The sequence below is a fragment of the Mustela lutreola genome, chromosome 8 (assembly GCF_030435805.1).
Source record: "Mustela lutreola isolate mMusLut2 chromosome 8, mMusLut2.pri, whole genome shotgun sequence".
Lineage (NCBI taxonomy): Eukaryota > Metazoa > Chordata > Mammalia > Carnivora > Mustelidae > Mustela > Mustela lutreola.
Window position 1 is genome coordinate 64,865,199 of NC_081297.1, and position 21,281 is coordinate 64,886,479.

The 21,281-nt window shown below is 55.0% G+C and overlaps 1 protein-coding gene across 9 annotated transcripts in view; it reads right to left on the minus strand.

The window, feature by feature from the left end:
• Window positions 1-21,281, minus strand: part of ASIC1 (acid sensing ion channel subunit 1) — a 44,284-nt gene that overhangs the window by 2,017 nt on the left and 20,986 nt on the right. For 5 of the 9 annotated variants that reach the window (XM_059185388.1, XM_059185384.1, XM_059185383.1 and 2 more), the window contains 8 exons: window positions 20,418-20,795; window positions 19,581-19,776; window positions 3,030-3,180; window positions 2,275-2,402; window positions 1,842-1,995; window positions 1,397-1,453; window positions 778-931; window positions 268-359 (listed from right to left, as the gene is read on the minus strand). In XM_059185388.1, the coding sequence (XP_059041371.1) occupies window positions 268-359; window positions 778-931; window positions 1,397-1,453; window positions 1,842-1,995; window positions 2,275-2,402; window positions 3,030-3,180; window positions 19,581-19,776; window positions 20,418-20,779 (1,294 nt within the window). In that variant the 5' untranslated portion in view covers window positions 20,780-20,795. Of the gene's footprint in view, window positions 1-267; window positions 360-777; window positions 932-1,396; window positions 1,454-1,841; window positions 1,996-2,274; window positions 2,403-3,029; window positions 3,181-4,722; window positions 5,769-5,830; window positions 6,501-19,580; window positions 19,777-20,417; window positions 20,796-21,281 lie in introns of those variants that run through there. The other 4 variants (XM_059185385.1, XM_059185391.1, XM_059185386.1 and 1 more) reach the window with 4 other exon arrangements.

Sequence of the window (21,281 nt, forward strand, 5' to 3'; positions counted from 1 at the left end):
CTCTGGGTAAATTTTCAAAAGCTTATGAAATAGTCCCCCATTCATGCCCACAGTACTATATCTTCCACTTTTCCCTAAGAGAAGGTTCAGCCCCATCTTCCCACTACATACCAAGACAATAGAGTTGGGGGGGGGGAGGCCCTAGGTGGGGGAGGGGTGGCAGGGGAAGAAGGAACTTGTGGGACAGAGGTGGGCAGCCTCTTTGGGCGGTAGGGTGTCGCACCATGCCCGTGACATGGTAAGGGGACAGTGCCATAAGCAGCTCACCCAGGAGCCCTGCAATTTCATAGGCCTTCTTCTGCTCAATAGTCTCATAGTTGAGGACTTCAAAGAAAATGTCCAGCACCAGGATGTTCTCCCTGCAAAGGGGTTGGGGGAGGAGACCTAGGTTCAAGTCACATCTCTGTCCCTCACTGACTAGGTGACCTTAGCAAGTAACTCTCTGTCTCCGCATCCATAAAGTGAGATGTTGATGGGGGTACCTGCCTTGTAGAATTGTCGTGAGGATCAAATGTGATGACAAAAACAAAAAGACGCCCTGCGCACTGGCGAGCAGTTAGAGCAGTAAGGATGAAGATACAGAATGAAGCAAGGAGGAAAGAGAGGTGCTTCCTTTGCTTGTTCCAGCTTGATCTGCACTCCATACCCATCCCAGACTCTTTGGTTGCCTTCCTCTTGTCATCTGCACCTCCTCCTGTCTACTGGCTCCCCAAAGCCCACTCAGACGCTTTATAGTCCCAGCCCAAGGGCCCTGCCCTGCACAGTCAGAGCCCTTACCCTATGTACTGCTCAGACTTGTTGAACTTCTTGGCCAGGTACTTGGCTGATGCTTTGCTGGGGATCTTGACCATGGACAGCTCCTTGCCATAGCGGGTTAGGTTGCAGGGCATTTCACACACACAGTACTCCTGGTCCTTCTCCACCAGGAAGTCTGTGCCCAATGGGGCGAAAGACACCAGATGAGTGGTGCCTTTCGGCCAGTACCTTCCCAACATGAACATCCTGGCCCCGTCCAAAGGAAGCCTGGGCCCTTTCTCTTTTCTTATCCTGTTCTTCGCCTCAGCTCTTTGCCTGCCCCTATGCCCACCCTGGGCTGATCCTCCTCCAGACTTCCCATGGGTATTTCTCAATCCTTTTATCTCATTGCCTCAGGGCCCTTGAGGGTCAAGCAGCAGAGATGCTGCTAAGAGAGGGGAGGGCCCCTCCCAGGTACTCCTGCCCATTTTTCAGAGGGACTTTTAGGGATGCTGTTTCCAGCCTTGCTAAAGTCAGACATGAGAGGGTTCAAGTGAAGCCTGATCCAGGAGTTACTTGAAGCTTCTGGGGACTTGGTGTGAAATCCCTATGCACGTGGCTCCTACCTTCCCCCAGGCTGCCCTGAGACAGGGGTGCTCACCCAGAGCAGGATCCGCGCACTCCTTGTATTGTTCTGGGGTGCAGTATGGGGCATCCCCTAACAGAGGAGGAAAGACAATGGTGCAGAAGGGACATTAAAGGGTCTTGTGATGATGGTGGGACCAAGAGTCTAGATTCTAGAAGACTCGAGTGGGCGGGAGGGCAGAACTAGCCAGGCCTCAGTGTGTCCCAAAGGTAAGCACCACCCCCCGCCACAGGTCATCCCTCCTAGACCCCTTCCTGCCCATTTCTGTGGGTATAGGCAGGAATTGAGGCAAGAGGGACAAGAGCCATAGGAGTCTGGAACAGGGCTAGAACTGGGGTGGGGAGAAGCCATTTAATCTTGCTTCCATGTTGGCAGGAGGTTGATATGCGTGGGGGAGCTAGTGAGGGGCCTTGAAGGCTTGAGGGGCCCCCAAATCACGTTTGGAGCTTTGGGGCCTGACCTGGCATGTGCACCATACGACAGTTACAGTTCTCCACCAGGTAGCGTGTCTCACAGTCGATGCGGCAGGCAGTAATGCTGTAGGAGTCGAAGAAATCCGAGTCCATGGTGACAGCTTTGCAGGTGCCCCAGGGCGGGGGCAGGTAGATGAGCTGCTGGGAGAGCCAGGGAGCTGGGGGGTGTGGGGACTTCTCCCCTAGTCACCTTGATGGACTTCTCTGACAAGACGCAGGACTTGGGAGTCCTGCTCCCTGTCCCTCTGCAGACTCTGAGGGTCTCAGAGTTTCCAGAGCATTCCTGTCCATTCATGCGGCTCACTCATCAGATCGGCACGCAGGCCCCAGCTCACCCATCCCTCCTGTATTGATTACCCACCACTCCATCTCGACCCCTCAATACCCCACCCCAGGACCAGCCTCCTGTGGCCCTCTCACCCGCTGCTCCTGGCAGGACACAAAGGTCTGGAACCCTGGGGCCACACCAAAGCCCAGCTGGTCGATGAAGGGAGGTTCATCCTGACTGTGGATCTGCACTTTGATGCCCGCTTCGAAGGACGTCTCATCTATGGGAATGAGGGGCATGGGGTGTATTGCGAGGGCCTCTGACTCCCTGACCTCCTTCAGAGCTGGGGCCATGCCACCTCTCCTAGGGATAAGCACAATGCACACTGGGACCCTGGGGGAAGGGTTAGTCTATGGAGGCCCTTGCCCATCCCCAGCCTTCTTTTGGGTTCGATGGCTCCATGCTGCCCCAATGAACCTTGCATCCTACATACTTTTCTTACCTAGCTTCGGCTATGCATCTTGGTGTTTCGAATTCTTTCCCAGACACTCTCTATTTTTCCCCCTCCTTGTCTCCCTTCTCTCTAGATCTCTCAGCCCCAAGGTCCCCGGAGACCAGACGGACGGCAGGCAGCCCAAGTAGAGAGGGAGTTATTTATAGAGCGAGTGGCAGCCACTGATGGATAGGAATGGCTGGTTACCTTGGAGAGTAACTGAGCCAGGAAGGGGGAGCCAGAGAACTGTGAGGGTGGCAGTCAGGTAGAGGCAGAGTTGGAGATGGCAAGATGCTGAGAGGAAGGGAGGAGAGCCCGAGTCCTGCCTCAGGTGCCACAGTGGATCTCGGGAGTCCCCTGGTGGAGGCCAATGGCTAGGGCCATGGGAAGGGGCCCCCAAGAGAAAGGACATACCAGTCTCTCCCCATACAGGCAGGTACTCATCCTGCTGGATGTCCAGCATGATCTCCAGCCCATTGCCAGTCCCACCCTTCATGGTCTTCAGCCGCGGACGCCCGTCTCGGCCCGAGTTGAACGTGTAGCACTTGCCATACCTCGTGAAGACCTGGCAAGGGCAGAGTGGAAAGCCTGAGAGTCCCGCCAGCTCCCTCCTACCTACCAAGCCTTGTCCCCAGATCCCTCCACTGCTGTAAACTCAACACACTTCAGGAACCATCTCTTCTCTGCAACCCATTCTCCATTTGTCCTTCTTCCCGCTCATTCTCTGCCCTTCTTTGCCCAGGACAGCCAATCCCTGGGGGCTGCACTGCCCGTGCTCCTCTGCCACTTGGACAGGCTTCAAGTTGGGTTTGACCAGGGGGAACTCTCAGTGGGGGAGCAGAGGGCAGAAGGAGGGAGAGCTCATTGTATTCATCCTTCCCCACCCTTCACCCCTCTGAGAATGCTCTGGCAGTTGTTTTGAGCCTCTGAGACTGTAGATCCTGCCAGAAAGCCTCCCTGCAAAGCACTGCTGCTTCTCTGTGCCCTTGAGCCTGTTGGTGACAATGCACCACTATCACTAGCTGCCTCAGGCCCCAATAGGCAGATTTTCCTTCCCTCTGCCCACAGCTCTATAAACGGTCCTTTTGTTCTTCTCAGTTAAACTGTCTGAGTGGCAGTCTTCTTCCTGCTGGGCCCCTGAGACATATGCTGGGACCTCCATCACCAGGATCCCGTCACTGCCATACTCCCAGTCCCTCCTGGGGACCTTCTCTTCAGGCCCAAACTCCCAGAGCCTTCTGAGATAGATCTTCTTTTCTCCTGGATTTTGCCTCAGGCATCTGAAATTCTGCTCTCCCCAAGGTCCTTCCCTCCAAACCAAGCTAAAGCTATTTCGTTTTCTCCAGCCATTAGTCCTGTGTCCGTCATTGCCCCTCATCACCAGAACCTGAAAGCAGACCCAGTGGCCATGGCAAGGACCATGCTCACCCAAGCCCTAGCCCTTCCCCTCCCAGGATTTGGTACTGAGCATCCAGATACATGGCATGTTGGGCAGTGTTTGTGCAGAAGTAATAGGGCCTCAGAGGCACTCCCAGCCCTGGGGGCAGTCTTCCCACTCCATGCCTCAGAGCAGCTCTGATCACAGCTCTGAGTACACGGTCACACAGAGAAAAGTGACCCAATTCTTTATGGCCCTCTCCCCACAGTTTTTCTGAGTGTTTTCAGGTTCCCATAAATGGGGCGAGGGCGATTTCCCTCCTGCCTGATGGTGACCGAGTCCACGAAGTGGGTCAGAAGGTAAATACAGACATAGCTCAGAGAAACAGAGAGACAGTGTCAGGCCAGACCAGAGCATGGAGGGGATGGTTTACTAGTCCCCTTCCTCCTTCCTAGAACAGCCTCCTCCCCCATCCAGAAAAGAAACAGCAAAGTCCACAGATGAAGCAAAGAGGGAAGTCCAGGGACTCCTAATCCCCCAGCCCGACACGCGGTTTTGTGGCATTCAGTCACAGGCTCCAGGCAAGTAACTCTTGCCTATCCTCTATCTGGGAATGTGAGGGACCCCAGGTAGCTGAGAACGCAGCCCTCATTCGGGCTGAGCGCTGCGCTGGGAACTCGTGGACTGCTGCTGCCACCTCGTGGTTCTATGTGAGAAGTGTCTGCTCACCCTCTGTTCAGAGGAAGCCTGGTTGACTCCTTCGTTATCCCATGTTCTGTATTTCCTGGCCTGCCTGAGGCTCAGTGGCCAAAACCTCCAGATCCCTGCCTGCAGCTGGTCCATGATGCACTTATATGATGACACCCATCTGGTCCTGTGCCAGGGAGGAGGTGAGGGGCTGAGGGAAGGGTGTGTGGGAAGGGGAGGCGGGGCATCTGGTCCCTGGAGGGGGCAGAAGAGTCGTCAGGCCAGATGGAACTGGAAGCTGAACTGGGGAGGGGGTGGGTTGCCACTTGGTCTCTCAGCAAGGAAAGCCCTAGACTCCAGAGTGGGAGGGCAAGCAGGAGGCCGACTCTCTATCTAGGGCTTCCCCAGGGAAGACGGTCCCTGATCACTTAGAGCCCTGGGGCCGGGGCGGGGTGGGGGGACTGAGAGGAGGACTATTATTCTCCCCCAGATAGACAGACAGACAGACACACACAAACACACACTGTAGGAGGAAAGACCAAGCAAGGCTGCACTGAAGTCCCCACTACCGTCACTACTGAGAAGGGGCGTGGTGGGGTGGAGTCAGTGACTATCCTTACCCCTCCACCACCCTTCCACAGCCTTCTTCCGCACCTCCAGAGACCAGGAGACACCTGCCCCTGCTCCAGTCCAGGGGTACTAGTCAAAACTGTTAGGGCCAAGTATAGGTACCAACCATGAGAACAAAGGTTGACCTCAAAGACCGAATAAGGTCCCAGATCATGCTGGCTCACAGGGAGGTCTGGGGCAGGGCCAGAGATGCTGGAGAATATTGGGGGGGGGGGGCACACCAGTGGCCTCGAGGCAGCCACTAATTACCATCAGCACAGATGGATTTCCAGATTCTAGCTGGAAGAGCAGCACTGGTACAGACCTGAAAATAGTAGCCCAGGCCCAGACCCTAGGGCTCCCAGGGCCAGCTCTCTGGCCAGGCCCTGAGGCCTGTCAGAATGGGGTAGAGAAGGGGTATCCCCGGGGGAGGCAGGGGAAGGGCAGGAGGGCCACAAGCCCCAGCCCTGGGAGGTGATGTTCAGGGTGAGCCGTGTCAGGCACCCTTGGGGGGCTGTGCCAGGTGTGGGCCCCCACTCACCACTGAGAAGTTGTGAGGGCCACAGGGCCCCCCGCAGTAGGAGCAATACAGCAGCATGTCCTCCAGCCGGTGGCAGGAGCGATTATAGAAGCGGTACAGGTTGAAGGGCTCCCCGGAGAAGGCCTCGGGCCCCGGTGGGGCAAGGGGCACCCCAGGGTCATCACTTTCATCCAGCCCCAGCATGGGGGCCAGGTAGAGCAAGTCAGGGTAGCTGAGCTGGGACAGGCGCACGGCATTAGTGTTGCAGAGGGTGACGGCCGGGAAGGCCAGCTCCGTGGTGGCCACCTCGTCTAGCAGAGTCACGTGCGGGTAGCTGAGGTAATAGGCGACGCGGTCCCCCACCTGGCACAAGAAGGCACCCAGAGCGAGGACAAAGGCCACTGCCCACAGGGCCTGCCTCAGCCCCGGACCCCCCTCCACGAAGATGTGGCTGGCGCCGTGCAGGGTGCAGCTGTTGGCAAAGGCCACCAAATCCACGGGCGAATCCCCCTCTCGGGCCTCCTTTGTCACTGCCTCCGTTTCTTTCTCGTCTTCCTCCTCTTCTGATTCTGAGTTGTGCCGCCGCTGCCAGTGGGGACCCCAAACATCTCCCAAGGGCCCTGGGGCCTCCTCTCCAGAGGAGAAGGACACAGAGCAGAAGATCTGGATGGGCATCTTCTCCGGGGGCTTCCTGGCCCCGGGTGGGTGGGTAGGCAGGAGAAGGGAGAAGCAGATGTGGTCTTGGGTAGGATCTGGCAGGGTCAGCCACCCAGCCCCGTCTGCCAGGTCTCTGCAGCCCCACCAGCCAGCCGGCTGTCTTTCCTCGCTGGGGCCTCCGCTGGCTGGTGGTGTGGCTGAGATGGGCGGGGCATGGAGAGGAGGACCTGCGTGCCCTGCTGGGGAGGGCCGGTGGCGTCTGGGCTGATGAATAATGGATGGCAGTGGGAAAGGGAGGCTGATGGAGAGGAGGGGGGCCAGAGCCCCTTTCCGGTCACCAGCTCCAGGAGGACAGAGGGTAGAGGACAGTGGAAACCCTGGAAAAGCCTCGGGGCTCCAGGTGAGATGGGACCTAGCAGATTCCTCCGCTCCACAGCCCACAGCAAAAGTCCGTGCCCCTCCCCATGACATTTAAGCCCCCTGTCACCCTCGCATCTGTTCCTCAGCAACTCCCTTGGTCTTCCTTCCCCAGTGCTGGGTCCTCGCCCCCATTCACCCCCATTCTCACCTGATGCAGCCATTCTCCTGAGACACTGGGGCCTCCCGCACTCTCTCAGACCTCTAATTCCTTTTTGACTCACCCTGACTCATGATCAACCCCCATGTCATTGGCCACACCCCCACCTTGTCCCAATACACTCCAAAGACCCCAGTTCCCTTACAGTCACTGCCATGACCCCAATTTACTCAGTTCCTTCCTAAGCCCTTAACTCCCCTGCAGTCATTGCCTTGACCACCAATTTCCCCACCGTCAGTCTTTGACCCCATTTATCCTCCCCTCGCTCCCCTGACCCTGGCTGAGCTTCAAGTAAAAACCTCCTTCCCCCACCCTGTGCTGAGCTACACTTGGGTCACTCTCCCCTCCTCCACCTTTCCCTTCTGTGGCTTGGGGGGCAGCCCAGGTTCCATTAGCAGAGGTCTCTCACTGACCACAGACTCATTTATGGCCAGTTCCCGGCACCAGTGGGGGGAGGGACCCCATCTCTTGTTGCTGAAAATCTTCCTGGCAGATCACCACTCCCCTCCCCACCACCCAGCTTGCCCACCCCTCACTGGTGCAGAAGAAGAGTTCGAGGAATTCTTTCTGGCAGGTGGAAGAAACAGAACAATCTGCTAGGTAAGGTGGAGAGTGTCAGGAACCAACCTGGGGTGCCCCCCAAACCCTCAGTCCTAGTCCCTCAGAGGTTCCCCATGCCCCCAGTTTACCATTCTCTGACCCCAGGTCCCTGGCCCCTCTGTATGCTCTGGTTACTCAGGGCCACTGAGTGAGGAACTTGAGCCACCAGTCAAGTCTCTAGGGCCTAGAAGGTGACCTGAGGGGAGGAGTGGGAGGGAGGGAGGGAGGTGAAGCATGTTAACCCTTTTTCTGCAGGGCCAGAGACAAAGCAGCAGGAGCCCCATGAGTCTACTTGGACCTTGCCATTCCTTACCATCACATAGCCCCAGACCCCCTCCCCGCCCCTTTTCTCCCCTCCCTCCCTGCTCCTACACCTCTTCCTTTCTCCATTTGCAAGCAGGGACCCTGGAGTATATTAGGGATGTGAGGCAAGGTGCCAAGTTCCAGCAGAACTGACTGATGTGGGACCTTCAGCCTCAGCTTTGCTGCCAGGGACACAGAGGCCCCAAAAGAAGAGCAGCTTTTGAGATCTGACTCCTCGCCCTCCTTTCCCCATTGCACTCGGACTGGGCTCCACCTTTTTTGCCTAAACACTGGCCTCCCCACTGGTCTCCCTAACTCCCTGCCTCCCCAGTTTCTCCCCACCTTATATAATACCGTATGTGATTCTGACTGTTCTCTGGCGCTGAGAACTTCTTCACCCCCTAGTGCCTCTTGGTAAAATCACGCCCATCTTGGGAAAATTTATGTGAGGCCTTTGTAATTTACCTTCCAGCCTCCCTTTCCTATCCACCACCCTCCCCCAAACAGAAGTCTAACGTCCAGCCATGCCCTTCTCCCATTCTGCAGATCCCCTAGCTCCATGTCTTCCTTGGACTCCATCTAGAGAATTTCTTCTCATTTTTCAAGACCTTATTTACATGTTACCTCCTCCAAGAAGGCTTCCCTGACTGCATAGGGCATAGTGAGTACCCATCCAGGAAACAGAATGAAGGGATCAATTCTGCTCAAGTCCCTCCCTTCAGGCATGAGTAGTAACCAACAGATCCTTGAGGACAGACTGTGAGAATGAAAGACCAAGACACAGGGACCATGCGAAGAAACTAGAACCAAGGAAGACCAGGAGCACCCAGGGCAACCAGAGAGGTCACTGCAGAGATGAGACAGTCACTGCAGAGAGAGAGGTCACTGCAGAGATGAGAGAGATAACCCACCACCCCACCTCCAGCTGTTGTCCTCAGGCTTCTTCTGCATGAATTCAGAGGTTCCTTTCCTATTTCCAGTCCTGTGTGCATTTGCCTCCCCGCACCCCTCCCCGTTCCCCCTCAGCTCTCAGAGGGCTCTGCACGTCCTCAGGAAGTATTTCAGAGGTAAGTTGTAGGTCTGGGTTGGGGGTGGGGAGGCTACAGCTGCCCATGCATTCCACACCCACGAGAGGGCGTTGTTCCCCTCCTCAGACTCCCTGGAAGGGCATGTAGATCAGAAGGAAGGGGGAAGAAAGGAAGGCAGGGGGCACTTCCACCACCGGGCTTCACCAGACAGAAGGACAGGCACACACAGAGCAGTTTCACAGGACAGCAAGTCCAGGATGGCACGACCCGTCTTCCCCCACACCAACATAAAGACCCACACTGCACACCTACACATCACCACACACAGCTCCCTTGTGGGGCAACAAACATACACACACCCCAAATGGATTTCCTCTCTCCTCTAAAATCCTCTCCCATCTCACCTTGCTCCAGTAGACCAATCCAAAGTTTGCGCAGTAAGGGGAGGTAAGGAAAGTCTCAAGCAGCGCACATAGACCCGCAAGCACAAAGTCCCAGGAGAAAAGCCCCAGGGGAAGTGGCCAAGCAGAGACCCATGCAGGACAACATCCACTTCTGAACCCTCTGTCCAAGGAGGAAAGCCTTCCCCGTGTCAGTCCCTACCCAGTACCGCTCTGAAATTGTATGTGTTAACTCAGTGGTTTCTGACTTTTTCCACATCTCTTTCTAAACACGATCCCCCCAACCCCCACCCCACTGCAGCCAACATCTGTAGAATGTTTAATGCTTCTCAGTAGATAGTTCATGGAATCCTTATACAACCTAGTGAAATAAACAGGTTTGAGTAACATCGCCCCCATTTGACAAATGGGGAAACTGAGGCACGGTGACCTGTTCAAGATTCATGGAGAGCAAGTGGTGGGCATGAGACTAGTATTAGATCACCCCCTGCAAACCCCTTCCCCCTACATTCTTTCATTTACTCATCAAATATTTACTGAGTATCTATGTGCTGGGGACACATGAAGAATATACAATGGACTGGGTTCCTGCCCTTGTGGAGTTTACGGTCTAACGGGGGAGCAGACACCGTTTCTAAAAATTGTAAAAGTAAATATTTAATTGCAAATCATAATAAGTGCTATGAAAAGGTAATTTGGCTCTATGGGAGCAAGTGCCGGGAGGATCCAACCCAGCCTGGGGAATCAAAGCAAGTTTCTCTGAGGACATGATGCTTGAATTGTGATCTAAACAATAAGGAGGAGTAATTAGGTAAAAGTTTGTATGAGGTGGGGCAGGGGAAGAATATTCTAGAGGGCAGAGTCATGCAAAGGCCCTGAAGATCCTGGGGGTGGAGGCAGGGGGAGAGCTCAGAGGAGAATATAGCTGGAGAGCCAGAGTGGGGTAAGAACAGTCCGGAGAAACAGGCAGGACCCAGACCCCTTGGGGCCTTGAAGGCCACAGCAAAGATTCCTGTTCAAGGACAATGGGAAGGTTTCAAGTGATCAGAGTAGTGTTTTGAAGAGACAACTAGGAAACAGCCAGAGGGGCTGCTGGAAGACCTATCAGGAGACTATCCCAGGGTGTAGGTGAGACAGGAAGTGCACCAGCTTGGAATGGGGTAATACAGGTGGAGATATTTAGGGAGCAAGAGTGGCAGATCCCCTTAAGGGAGGGGAGGGAGATGGAGTGTAGGGATGCTTGCTAGTTTGCGTAAGTGGCTGAATGGTGTGGTGGCTCACTAGGCCAGGAACACAAGGAAAGGACTAGTTCGGGAGATAAGATGATGAATTTGGCTTTGCACATGCTGGGTTTTGTGAGCCTCGGGGACATCCAAGTGGAGGTGTGAGGGGGGAGATTAGCCACCAGCACAGAGGGTGAGAGGAGAAAGCTGGATGGAAGCACATAATCTGGCTGGTCAGGGTCTAGATGCTTACGAGATGGCCCAAGGAGAGAAAGTCGGAAGGAAGGATGGAAAGAAGGAAGGGAGGGAGGGAGGAAGAGAGGAAAAGAGATCAAGCCTGATGTGTCAATATCAACCAAAGCCAAACAGAATACCAACCGGTGACTCAACCACAGCCCCTAGTTACATACCCCAAATATGAGTCCATTGGACAACCAGAGAACATAAACAAGAATGTTCATGGTAGCTTTATTTATAATAGCCAAAAACCTAGTAACCCCCCAAAGGTCTAGCAAGAGTAGGATGGATAAATACATTTTGGTGTAATTATATAATGAGAAGCTACACAGCATTGGCAAAGCGTGAACTACCACCGCACAAAATGGGACAATCTCACAGACAAAATCATAAGCAAAAGAAGACAGGCATGAAAGCGTGCAGCCTGTATGGAGGATACATGTACTCTTAAGAACTTCAAGAACAGGCGGAACATATCTGTACTGACAGAAGTCAGAATAATTGTTGACTCTTGTGGGCTAGTACTGACCAGGAAGAGGCAAAGGAACTTCCTGGGGTGTTGGAAATGTTTTAGACTTTTTTTTTTTTCTTTTTTGAAAGAGAGAGAGAGAGAGTGTGTGTGCGATGAATGGGGTTCAGGGTAGGGGGAGAGGGAGAGAGAGAATCTCAAGCAGACTCCCCACTGAGCACAGGGCCAGATGCGGGGCTCGATTTCACCTCCCTGAGATCATGACCTGAGATGAAATCAAGAGTTGGATGCTTAATCGACTCAGCCACGCGGGTACCCCAGGAAAGAACACTTTAAAAAAGAGGAGGTGGTCGGGCGCCTGGGTGGCTCAGTGGGTAAAGCTGCTGCCTTCGGCTCAGGTCATGATCTCAGGGTCCTGGGATCGAGTCCCGCATCGGGCTCTCTGCTCAGCAGGGAGCCTGCTTCCTCCTCTCTCTGCCTGCCTCTCTGCTTACTTGTAATTTCTCTCTGTCAAATAAATAAATAAAATCTTTAAAAAAAAAAAAAAAGGAGGTGGTCAACCAGTTTGAATGTCATTGAGAGGTTAACATTATCTATAGGATCTGGCCACACGGAGGTCGTGGCTTTATAGCTCTAACTGTTTGGGTGGAGTGCTGGGCGGGGGGAGCCGCGGGGAGAAGGTAGCCTCAAGTGGAGTGGAGAATGAGTCTGAGATGAGAAAATGGAGACAGTGGAATATCGACTTCATATTTCTGAATTATGTCTGGGAAAGGAAGCAGAAAGAGCGAGAGTGGGGGATTGGAGGGAGTTGTGGAGTTGAGAGACCTTTGGTTTTTGGTTTTATTTTAGCCTCGACCCTGATACATAGCGAATGCTCAATAAGTGTTAGCTGTATATTGTAGCTATATATTTCAATATGGGAGAATCTTAAGCGTGTTTCAGTGTCAACAGGTAGATCCCACCGGAGAGGGAAAGACTGTAGACGAGGGAGAGGTGGAATCTTTAGGGTAAAATTCCCCTACAGGTAAAAGGAGATCAGATGGAAAGACTAGGCTGAGATTTCAGCCTAGACAAGAGCGATGCTCCCCTACGGGAAGGGGGAGGGCTTGGCTGAGGCTTTGATCTTCTCCCTGAAGCAGGTAACAAGGTCATTTGTTCAGGGTGTAGGGGGTGCTGGGAAGAGTGGCTCTTTGAGATGAGTGGTGAAGTTTGCAGTAGTCACTAGGACCAGCAAGGTGACCTGGAAAACACAGCGGTGTTGCCAGGGGGCCGTGCCCACCCATTTCAGGATGTCGATCATGAGCACAAGGGGACTGCAAGCTGGCCTGTTGTGTGACCTTCACTGGTCGAGCTTGGCTGTCCTGGAGCCACCTGAGGAAAGCCAGTGGCGGGGCTATCCACTAGGGCTGGGATTTGGCCAAATGGTGCAATGAAAAGACGGGGGAGTCAAAAGACTTTGGTGTGGCCAACCCGAGTCTGCCGTTCCTTCTCCTTTGCACCCTTGTTTATCCTTCCTGCCTCCTGCTTCCTTAGAGAGCGTGGCAAGCTGGGGACCCAGACACCCTCCTCCTCATGCTCCACACACCAGTTCCTACTGGCACACACAAAGACCCTGGCCTTCGAGGATTTCAAGTCAAGGTCCCACTCTGGCATTCACCAGCTATGTTACCTCAGGCAAGTCACCTAACATCTCTGAGCCTCAGTTTCCTCGTCTCTCAAGTGAAGATATTAATATCTGCCTGCCTCCCAGAATTAGGAGGCTCATGAGCTAAAGTAAAGGGAATTTGTAAATTGCAAAGCTCGACTGGAAGAGATGATTAATTTTGCTGGTATGTGCTCTGCATGCGACCAAAGGTTTGCCTGCACACAGGCTCCCTCCCACAACCGCAATAAGTGAGCTATGTGCACCCCCCGAGCTCATCCATACACGTCCACTACACACTCTAACCCCCATCCACATTCTCATCCACAGAGGGGCACACGTGTGCTTACACACTTGGGGCACACCTGCAGGGGGCATGTCACAGGAAGGCTGAGTTGGCTGCTGTCCACCGTCAAGGCCACTGCAGCAGTCTCACCCCAGGGAGGTCCCCAGCCTGCCTCCATGATCTGATGCATCAGTTAGACACGCACAGCCCCACAGCCATGAGCTACAGGGCCCAACCTCCCAGGCCTTGCCCCCCCCCGCCCCCCACAGACACGTCAAGGGGGTGTGGATGAGAGAGGACTGAAAGTGTTTTCTTTCCAAGAAATCACAGTAGCTCAGAAAAACCACCACTTGCCCTCCCTCTCCCTCGGGAGTGGCCCTGGAGAGCCTGGGATGGCAGAGTCTGCCCTTATGGTTTCTTAAGGGAACGTCCCCTCTAGGGAATACACAGCTGTTTCGCGCTCATTTTACAACTTTCCATGAGGAAGATGTGTGATCCACGAGTCCTGGAAAGTCAGTGCCGCACAGCCATTCCAAGCGTAGGCCAGCGTGGACTTAGCCAGAGAGTCCCAGAGGCTGAAGGAGGGGCTGCCCCTTGGCAAAGAATCATTTAGCCATCTATTTGGAGCCTCCTTTCTTCACGAGAAATTGTGCCTAGAAGCTGAGAAATGGAGCCAGATGCAACTCTGCCTAAAACAGAACCCGGGGGGGGGGGGGGTCCCGGGCACAGCCGCACCCCTCGCCAGAACTAGGCACCACTTCTCAGTCTTGCTGTCTGCTTCCCAGTGTTGCCTCCTAGGATCCCCACGCAAGGGTCCTGACTGGAAGGTCCTTTGCTGGAGGGTAGAAGGTGCTGGAGCGCCACCTCAGACCTCCAGTGCAGGCAGGCTTATGCCTCGGTGCCTGCGGGGATGGAGAGGGTGGGGGGGTGGTGAGAGAGGGGGAGTGGAGAGGAGTGGGGGGACTGGCCAATGACCCCTGCTAGACAGCGGTGGGCTGGGCACATGCTGGGGGAGGGCTGCATGGGGGGGGACACCCCACATCCCACAAAACTGGAGATTCTAGATAGCTGATCCGGGCTGGGGAGATGGGAAGGACTCCACCTACATGTCCAGAGTCCAGTACCGCCTGGTACATTACTCCCTGTTCCCTACGGATGCCTTTGTTACCATCCCCACCCCCTCATCGTGGAACCCCCCCTCCCCTTCCCTGTGAATTGCACTTGATTCTAAGCTCCCTGAGGGCAGGGACGGGGTCTGTTCACCCCTACACTCTGGCACCCAGCACAGCACCTGGCACTTTGAAAGGGCTCTGACACAGGAAGGAACCAAGTGGAGCTTCGCACTTCCATCCCCAGCCTCCTGCGTCATTCCCCGCCCCCACCCCCCAGGACTGAAACTGCCTTCCAGAAAGTTGAAGCATGCTCAGAAGCAACCTCCACCCACAGCAGAAATGTGGGACCTCTCAGCAGCCCCCCATCCCCACCCCAGGCTTCTTGGACGCTTGCCGGGTGCAGCAGTGAGGGAAGCTTTGGGTTCTCCCTGGGCTGGGGCAGGAGAAAGGCCCAAGGCTTGGAAGCGCTCCTCCTCCCCACCCCTGCATTTCCCACTCTGCCCCCAGAGGCACTTAGTTACTTACATCAATTCTCTATTACTTTAGCCAGCAGCCGGGAGATCAATTAACTTAGAGTAGCCTCTTAGCTAACTGCAATCTGGGAGAGAGGTGGAGTCCAGAATGGCAGGGGGGGAAGGAAGGAGAGGGAGAGGAGGCGAGAGAGAGGAAACTCCGTTATCCCAAGGATGTTTGTGTGAATATGCGTATGAGAGAGAGACACACAGAAAGACAGAGAGAGAGCGACCCTAACCAGGGTCCCCTGGATTCTTGTAACCGGCTCCGCTCCGAGCTCTCTCTCATCTCCTCCTTCCAAGCTCAGGCACTTCTGAGGGAGGGAGAGAAAGCAAGGATGAGGCTAGAAGCAACGCCCTCCTCCAAAGTTAGCCTCTCCACTCCAGCTCTCTCCTGTCCTGCTGCCGTCTGTGGTTGCTCCCCTTTCTTCCTCCCCCCTCCACACCCCCAAAGACAGCCCAGACTCTGCCCCTGAGCAGGACCCTCCTTCTCTCTAGCAGTCTGGGCAGCCTCTTCCTGCAGCAGCCCCTCCCCTGCCTGCTAGCTGGAGGGAACAGACCCAGGTGGTGAGGCCAGGCCTTCCCCAGGGACTCCTGGTCTTAGCAGTGGGAGGCGAGAGAGACAAGCTAGGGTGTTGTGGGTGTGAGGGGTGTCAGCGAAGGGGCAGAGTTAAGTTGGGGATGAGAAAGCCCCCATGCTAGTCCTGACTCTCTCCGGGACTTGCCATCCCTAGCTCAGCTTGTTTAAGATGGCCTCTCCCTCCCTTCTCCAGGTCCCCGGATCACCCACCTATGCCCACTGCTTCTCTCAGTTTCTCAGCCCTGTAGATACGGAGGAGTCCTGCCCCCCTCCAGAACCTTAAGTAGATTTCTGTGCCCACCACCCCTCACTCCATCTCTCCTCTGGGGAATTTCTGCCTCCACTCCAGGGTCCTGGGGGGACACTCCTGCGGGCCCCCGCAAGGATTCATGTCCCCTATCTCTTGTCCCCCCAGTTCCACCCCCCTCCCGCCACTGCACACCCACCCCCAAGATTTCCATTTTCTACTCTCTCCTTCCTTCTCTTCCAGGGTCCAGAGATGAATTCCCTGCTCTCTCTCCCCCAGGCAATGGCTCTGGGTCTCAGCTGGAGCAGGGGGACGGCATGGGGCTGACTGGGCAGCCATCTGCCAGCCCCCTCCCCTCGGTGCTGTTCAGCATTCCAGCCACACAGGCGCTCCCACTGCCAGGGACAGATAAGGTGCAGCTGGAGGCTGGCACCAGCTGCAACTGTGCTCACTCCCTCCGGCCCCCACCCAGACCCAGGCACACAGCTGCGCCCCTGGTCCCCCTCCATGGAACCCCTGCCCTGCCTTGGTCTGACTGCCCCTGAGGTGGAGTGGCAGAGCAGAGCCTCCAACCCTGTTGCCCTGGCAACCCGACATCCCCCCACCCAAAGGAAAAGAGGTGGCCAGGGAAGAGGGGTCCTTGAGAGTGGGTTCCGTGGTTGCTTTTTTTTTTCTTCTTTTTTTGGTAGCTCAGCAGAGAGCTACTGAGGTTGACCCTCTGCTTCTTCAGTCTGAAACCAGTTTCTCCCAGATTTGGCTCAGGTTCCCCATATTTATCCCCACTCTCCCAAGCGGCCCCAGCTACAGCTGGGGGATGGACCTGGTCAAACACGCTGTGACCACCAGTCCCCTGTGGTTGAGCTGGACTGAAAGTACCTCTGAGGGGAACGCTCGTCCCTGCAGACCACCCTGCCAGAGGAGCTGGAGTCTCTGAGGGACCAGAGTCTGCTCCTTTCTATGCCTCCTGAACTGTCCTCCCTGAGCAGGGATGTCCCAAGTTGAATGAGCTTGGTCCTTGGAAACCTGCAGCGGACTTTACGTGTACCTATGCACATTATATTTTGCAAAAACTGTGAGCCAGGGCTTGGACTTCCAGTCAGAACCTGTTTCAAAGCAGCAGAAGATGCCAAGGAGGTCTCTCCTAAGCTCTGACCCAATAGGCAAATGTTTCCTGTCAGTGCCACATCTGTCCTGGGGCTAGATACACACCTCTTGACCTAGCAGAGAATGGCAAGGATGGAGAGGCAGATGTTAAATATTAGACCAAAGGAGAAGAGAGAGAAGATGGAGTATCAGGCAAGGGATGTCCACACCCCCTTGGAGCCAGGGAGCTGGAGGAGGGGGCCGGAGCCCTTCTTTTCCCCCAGGGACATGTCAGACATGGACTCACAACCCCACTCCCATCTGTGTAGGAACATCCCTAGGGCCAGAAGTGATAGAGTTCCCAACACAGAGACAGTGTGTAGGGAGATCAATGAGAGAGGGTAGAAGGAGGGGCTGAGACCTCGGGTGCAGCCAGATTCAGGGTCAAGTCTTTGACATGGACTGAGAAACATAAAAAACCTAATCTTCTCTGGCAATCCAGAACCCCAAAATGCCTGGGCTGAGGCCACCTATAGGCTACTCTCATCTCTCTCCCCCACCCCAACCTCAAGCAAGGAGAAGAACTCAGATTGCTCCAGAATTCTATAAACCAGTCAAAGCTCCGTCTGAGTACTCGGAATTGTCCCCTCAGATAACACGAACCAGTCACATGTCAGGATCTCCATTTTCATAAACCGAACATGTCCTAGCATCACCACTTGGAATCTTTCTGGATTGCAGGGACAAAGAGAGCCTCAGCTGGACACTTTTGGTGGACTACTGCACCCCCACTTTGTATCTTCTCAGTCTGAGCCAAGTACTCTGCCCTTTATCCAATACTACAAACTATTCAAGCTAATGGGTTTTCTCTTCCTCGCTGCTCCCTTCTGCTGTGTGTTGGCTGTGCTGCCGAGGGGGATGTCTCTGCCTTTCACCTAACTTCTACTACTCATGGGTACATCATTGGTGAGCCTGGGAACCCTTTGGTCTCAGGCTCTGGAGAATCCAGGACTTCCCTGTTTTAAGAAAGGAAAAGAGGGAAGGTTAAGAGCATCACCCTCTGCTCCCCATCAGCTTGGCTCAGCAGGGAGTGTGGCCAGGTAACCTTTGTCTGGCAGGATTAACAAAGGCCCCTGAGACTGGTCTGCAGAGCAGGCCTTAAAGGATTGGGAATTCTTGTGTAACCTCAGCAGGAAAATACAAGCATGACCAGGGCTCCAACATTTCTACACAAACCCGATGCAGTTCACGCTCCCATAGCGCCAGGAGGAAGCAAGCAAGCAGGGGGGAAATGGGCAGGGAGAAAAGGGAGTCTCTGAGAGCAGAGAATTAGGGGCAGGCATGTATAGCGAGGGGGTCCTGGGGGAGACTGCGTTTTCAAAGAGCAAGGAGCAGACTTGGAAGTGGACATGATGGCTCCAGGGCCAGCAATGGTATTAAAAAGAGGACACTAGGTTGGAACTTTACAAGACACAAATTCTCATCCAGAACCTGTCACTAACCAGCTAGTTGAGCTCAGGTAACTTATTCCACCTCTCTGTGTCCCCTTGTGTGCATTTGTAAAATAGAGAGAACGTAGTTACTTATTCAGCCTAGGAGAGCCTACAAAGCCTATAGAGCCTTCTGAAGAGTTAAGAGCATCATTCTCTCATCTGGTGTTATTTTTCGCATCTGGCTTCGGGTCCTCTGTCCCTCTCCAGCCTCTGTCTGGTTGTAAACTCTCAGGATCCTGTGTGACTTGCCAAGGATCACCTGGCACACGAGATCCCAGTCCATTTCCCTAACCCTCTCCAAGATGCTGGCTTTGAGGCAGCCCCATCTTGGAGGGAGTGGGGGGTGGATCTGCGGGACAGCTCCATTAAAAAAAAATTTTTATTTATTTGGCAGAGATAGAGAGCACGCACTCACAAGCAGGGGGAGCAGCAGGCAGAGGGAGCGAGAAGCAGGTTCCCTTGACAAGATGCTGCCGGGCTCAGTCCCAAGACCCTGGGGATCGTGACCTGAGCCCAAGGCAGCTGCTTAACCGACTGAGCCACTCAGGTGCCCCTGGGGCATCTCCATTTTAAGAAATAAAGAGATGGGGGGGGGGGAGAAGCAAAGGGACCCTCCAGTTTGGTCATGACTATGTGCCCCAAATAATCTCTCACTTCCTTAGATCCTGGCTCTTGCTCACCGGGGGGAGCCCAATCAGACAGTATGCATGTGTGTGTGTATGGCAGGGGTGGCCCAGAGAAAATTACCTGTCTAGCTATGTAAGAGAAAGCTTCCCTTACTTCCCATGTGTCACAGTGCTTCTCCAACTTAAATTCAAATCACCCGTTAAAATGCCAGTCCTGAATCAGTAGGTCTGGGAAGTGGGGTGGCTAAGCCCTGCAGTTCTTTTCATCTCCCCGGTGTTGGTCCTCAGACCTCACTTCAAGTAACAAGGCTGTAGCTTCCCCACCCCCATGTCCAGCTCTGACACCTGTGGCCCAGAAGGGAAGCTGGAACTGGCGGGGGCGGGGGGTGGGGTGGTGGTGGCCCACGGTACACCAGGCTCCATGTGTGTCTATGTCTGTGTGCACCTCTGTGTGTTGTGCACTGAGTGCTCACTTTCCTGTCCTCATGGACACGAGGCTGATGCCGAGGCCCTCACACAGAGCAAATGGACCCCTGTACTGAACCAAGTCTCCTCCGGACAGAAGCAAACCCAGGGGACATGCAGCTTCCTCTTCCAGAGCAGCAAGCTTGGTGGAAGGCCCACAGGCTCCTAATCCTCTCCTCCTCCTCCTCCTCCAGGACTGACTCCTGCCCCACACCAGGGGATTCACTCACCACCTTGAAGTCTTCCGCGCTGCAGACCTCCCCCCGGAAGTGGCAGGAGAGCAGCATGTCTCGAATGTCGTGCCCTGCGCGGTCGTAGAACTCACGCATGTTGAAGGGCTTGGGCTTGAAGCTTCGGAAATTGGCCTTGTCCTGCAGGATTTCCAGCTGCTTCTCATCTGCCATCTGCGTGTCTGGTATCTCATACCTGGAGCCCAGGGGTGAGCGGCGAATGGATCAGCATGACTTTCAGGTCTCTGCCTCCATCTGGCTTCCAGGGTCCCATACCCAACCTCGGCAGGGGAGGTGATGGGGGTTGGGCAGGGAGGAGGGCAGCCATTAGCCCCAGGGATCAGGCCTGGGCATAGGCACAGAAGGGCTGGGTATGCCCCATGGGGTCTGAGAAGACAGTATGATCCACAGTGGCTGTGTGGGTTAGGGAGGGATGGGCAGAGTGATCATGGCAGGAGCTGTCTTATATACTCAATCTCCACTCTTTAAAGATGGTCTGCCCCCATCCCTCAAGTGAGATGAGGAGCAAGACATAGTGGGTGGGAGGGTGGCAAAGGTCTCTCGAGAGGCTGCTGATGTCTCACAGCTCAGATTGGGCAGGGGCAGAGCTGTTGGGGACTATGCTGGGATCAGAAAGTGGGTGCCCTTAACTGCTTTGTTCAGTCCCGCAATTCCTTTGCTGTGAGTGGCAGGTTTGGGGTGGGGTGGGAAGACAGGGTCGTCTGGGCTCTAAAGAGTGGGTTTTGAGAGACAAGCACCCTGATGGGGGTCATCAGGAGCTGGAAGGCATGCGCCCTGGGGGCCCTGCAAGCGGCTGGCCGGGTGGGAGCTGCCCACCTGTTGTTGAGCAGGGCCAGCAGCTCCCCGGCGTGGTACAGGTCATTCTTGGAGACTTGGCTAAAGCGGAACTCGTTGAGATTGCACAGCGTGACAGCAGGGAAGGTGAGCTGGGAGGCAGCCACCTCATCGAGCTTGGTGACGTGGTGGTAGTGGAAGTAGTATTGCACTCGCTCGGTGCACACACACAGCAGCACAGCCAGGGAGCCCAGGAAGCACAGGGCCCACAGTGCCCGCTTCAGAGACAGCCGCTCGTAGGAGAAGATGTGGGCCAGGCCGTGCAGCGTGGAGCTGCTGGCGAAGGCCTGGATGCTCACCGGCTGGACGCCACCCACCTCCTCCTCCTCGGCCTTCAGTTCCATCCTGACCGAGGGGATCCTAGGGAAGGAGGGGGTAATCTGTTACCATCCTGAGATAAGGGTCCTCACCAGGGCCCTGCAAACGAATCCAGTCGGAATCCCCATTGCCAGAGGTCACTGCCTCCGGGGCAGGACACTTCCCTTGTATATGAGCCCAGAGGTGGCTGCCCAACTCCTAGAAAAGGCTTCCCCCAAAGGCAGGGGCTCTGGGGTCAGCTCAGGCCAAGAGAATGCTTTCCCAGAAAAGCTTCCCAGGCCATGGGAGACCCCAGAGGTAGTCATCCGAAAGTGAGAGGGAAGTCCCAATATTTTTCCACGGGCAGCACAGGAGTTCCCTCCAGATGTGGGGTCACTCTGGGACAGGGATGTCCACCCCATCCTGGAGACGAAAACTCCCCCAGCCGGACAGAATCCAGGGTCCGGAGCTCCTGGTCAAGGGTGATCCCAGGACTGGGTTTTCACCCGGGTGAGCTAAACCTGGGCTAAAATCCCCCTAGGGAGGTGG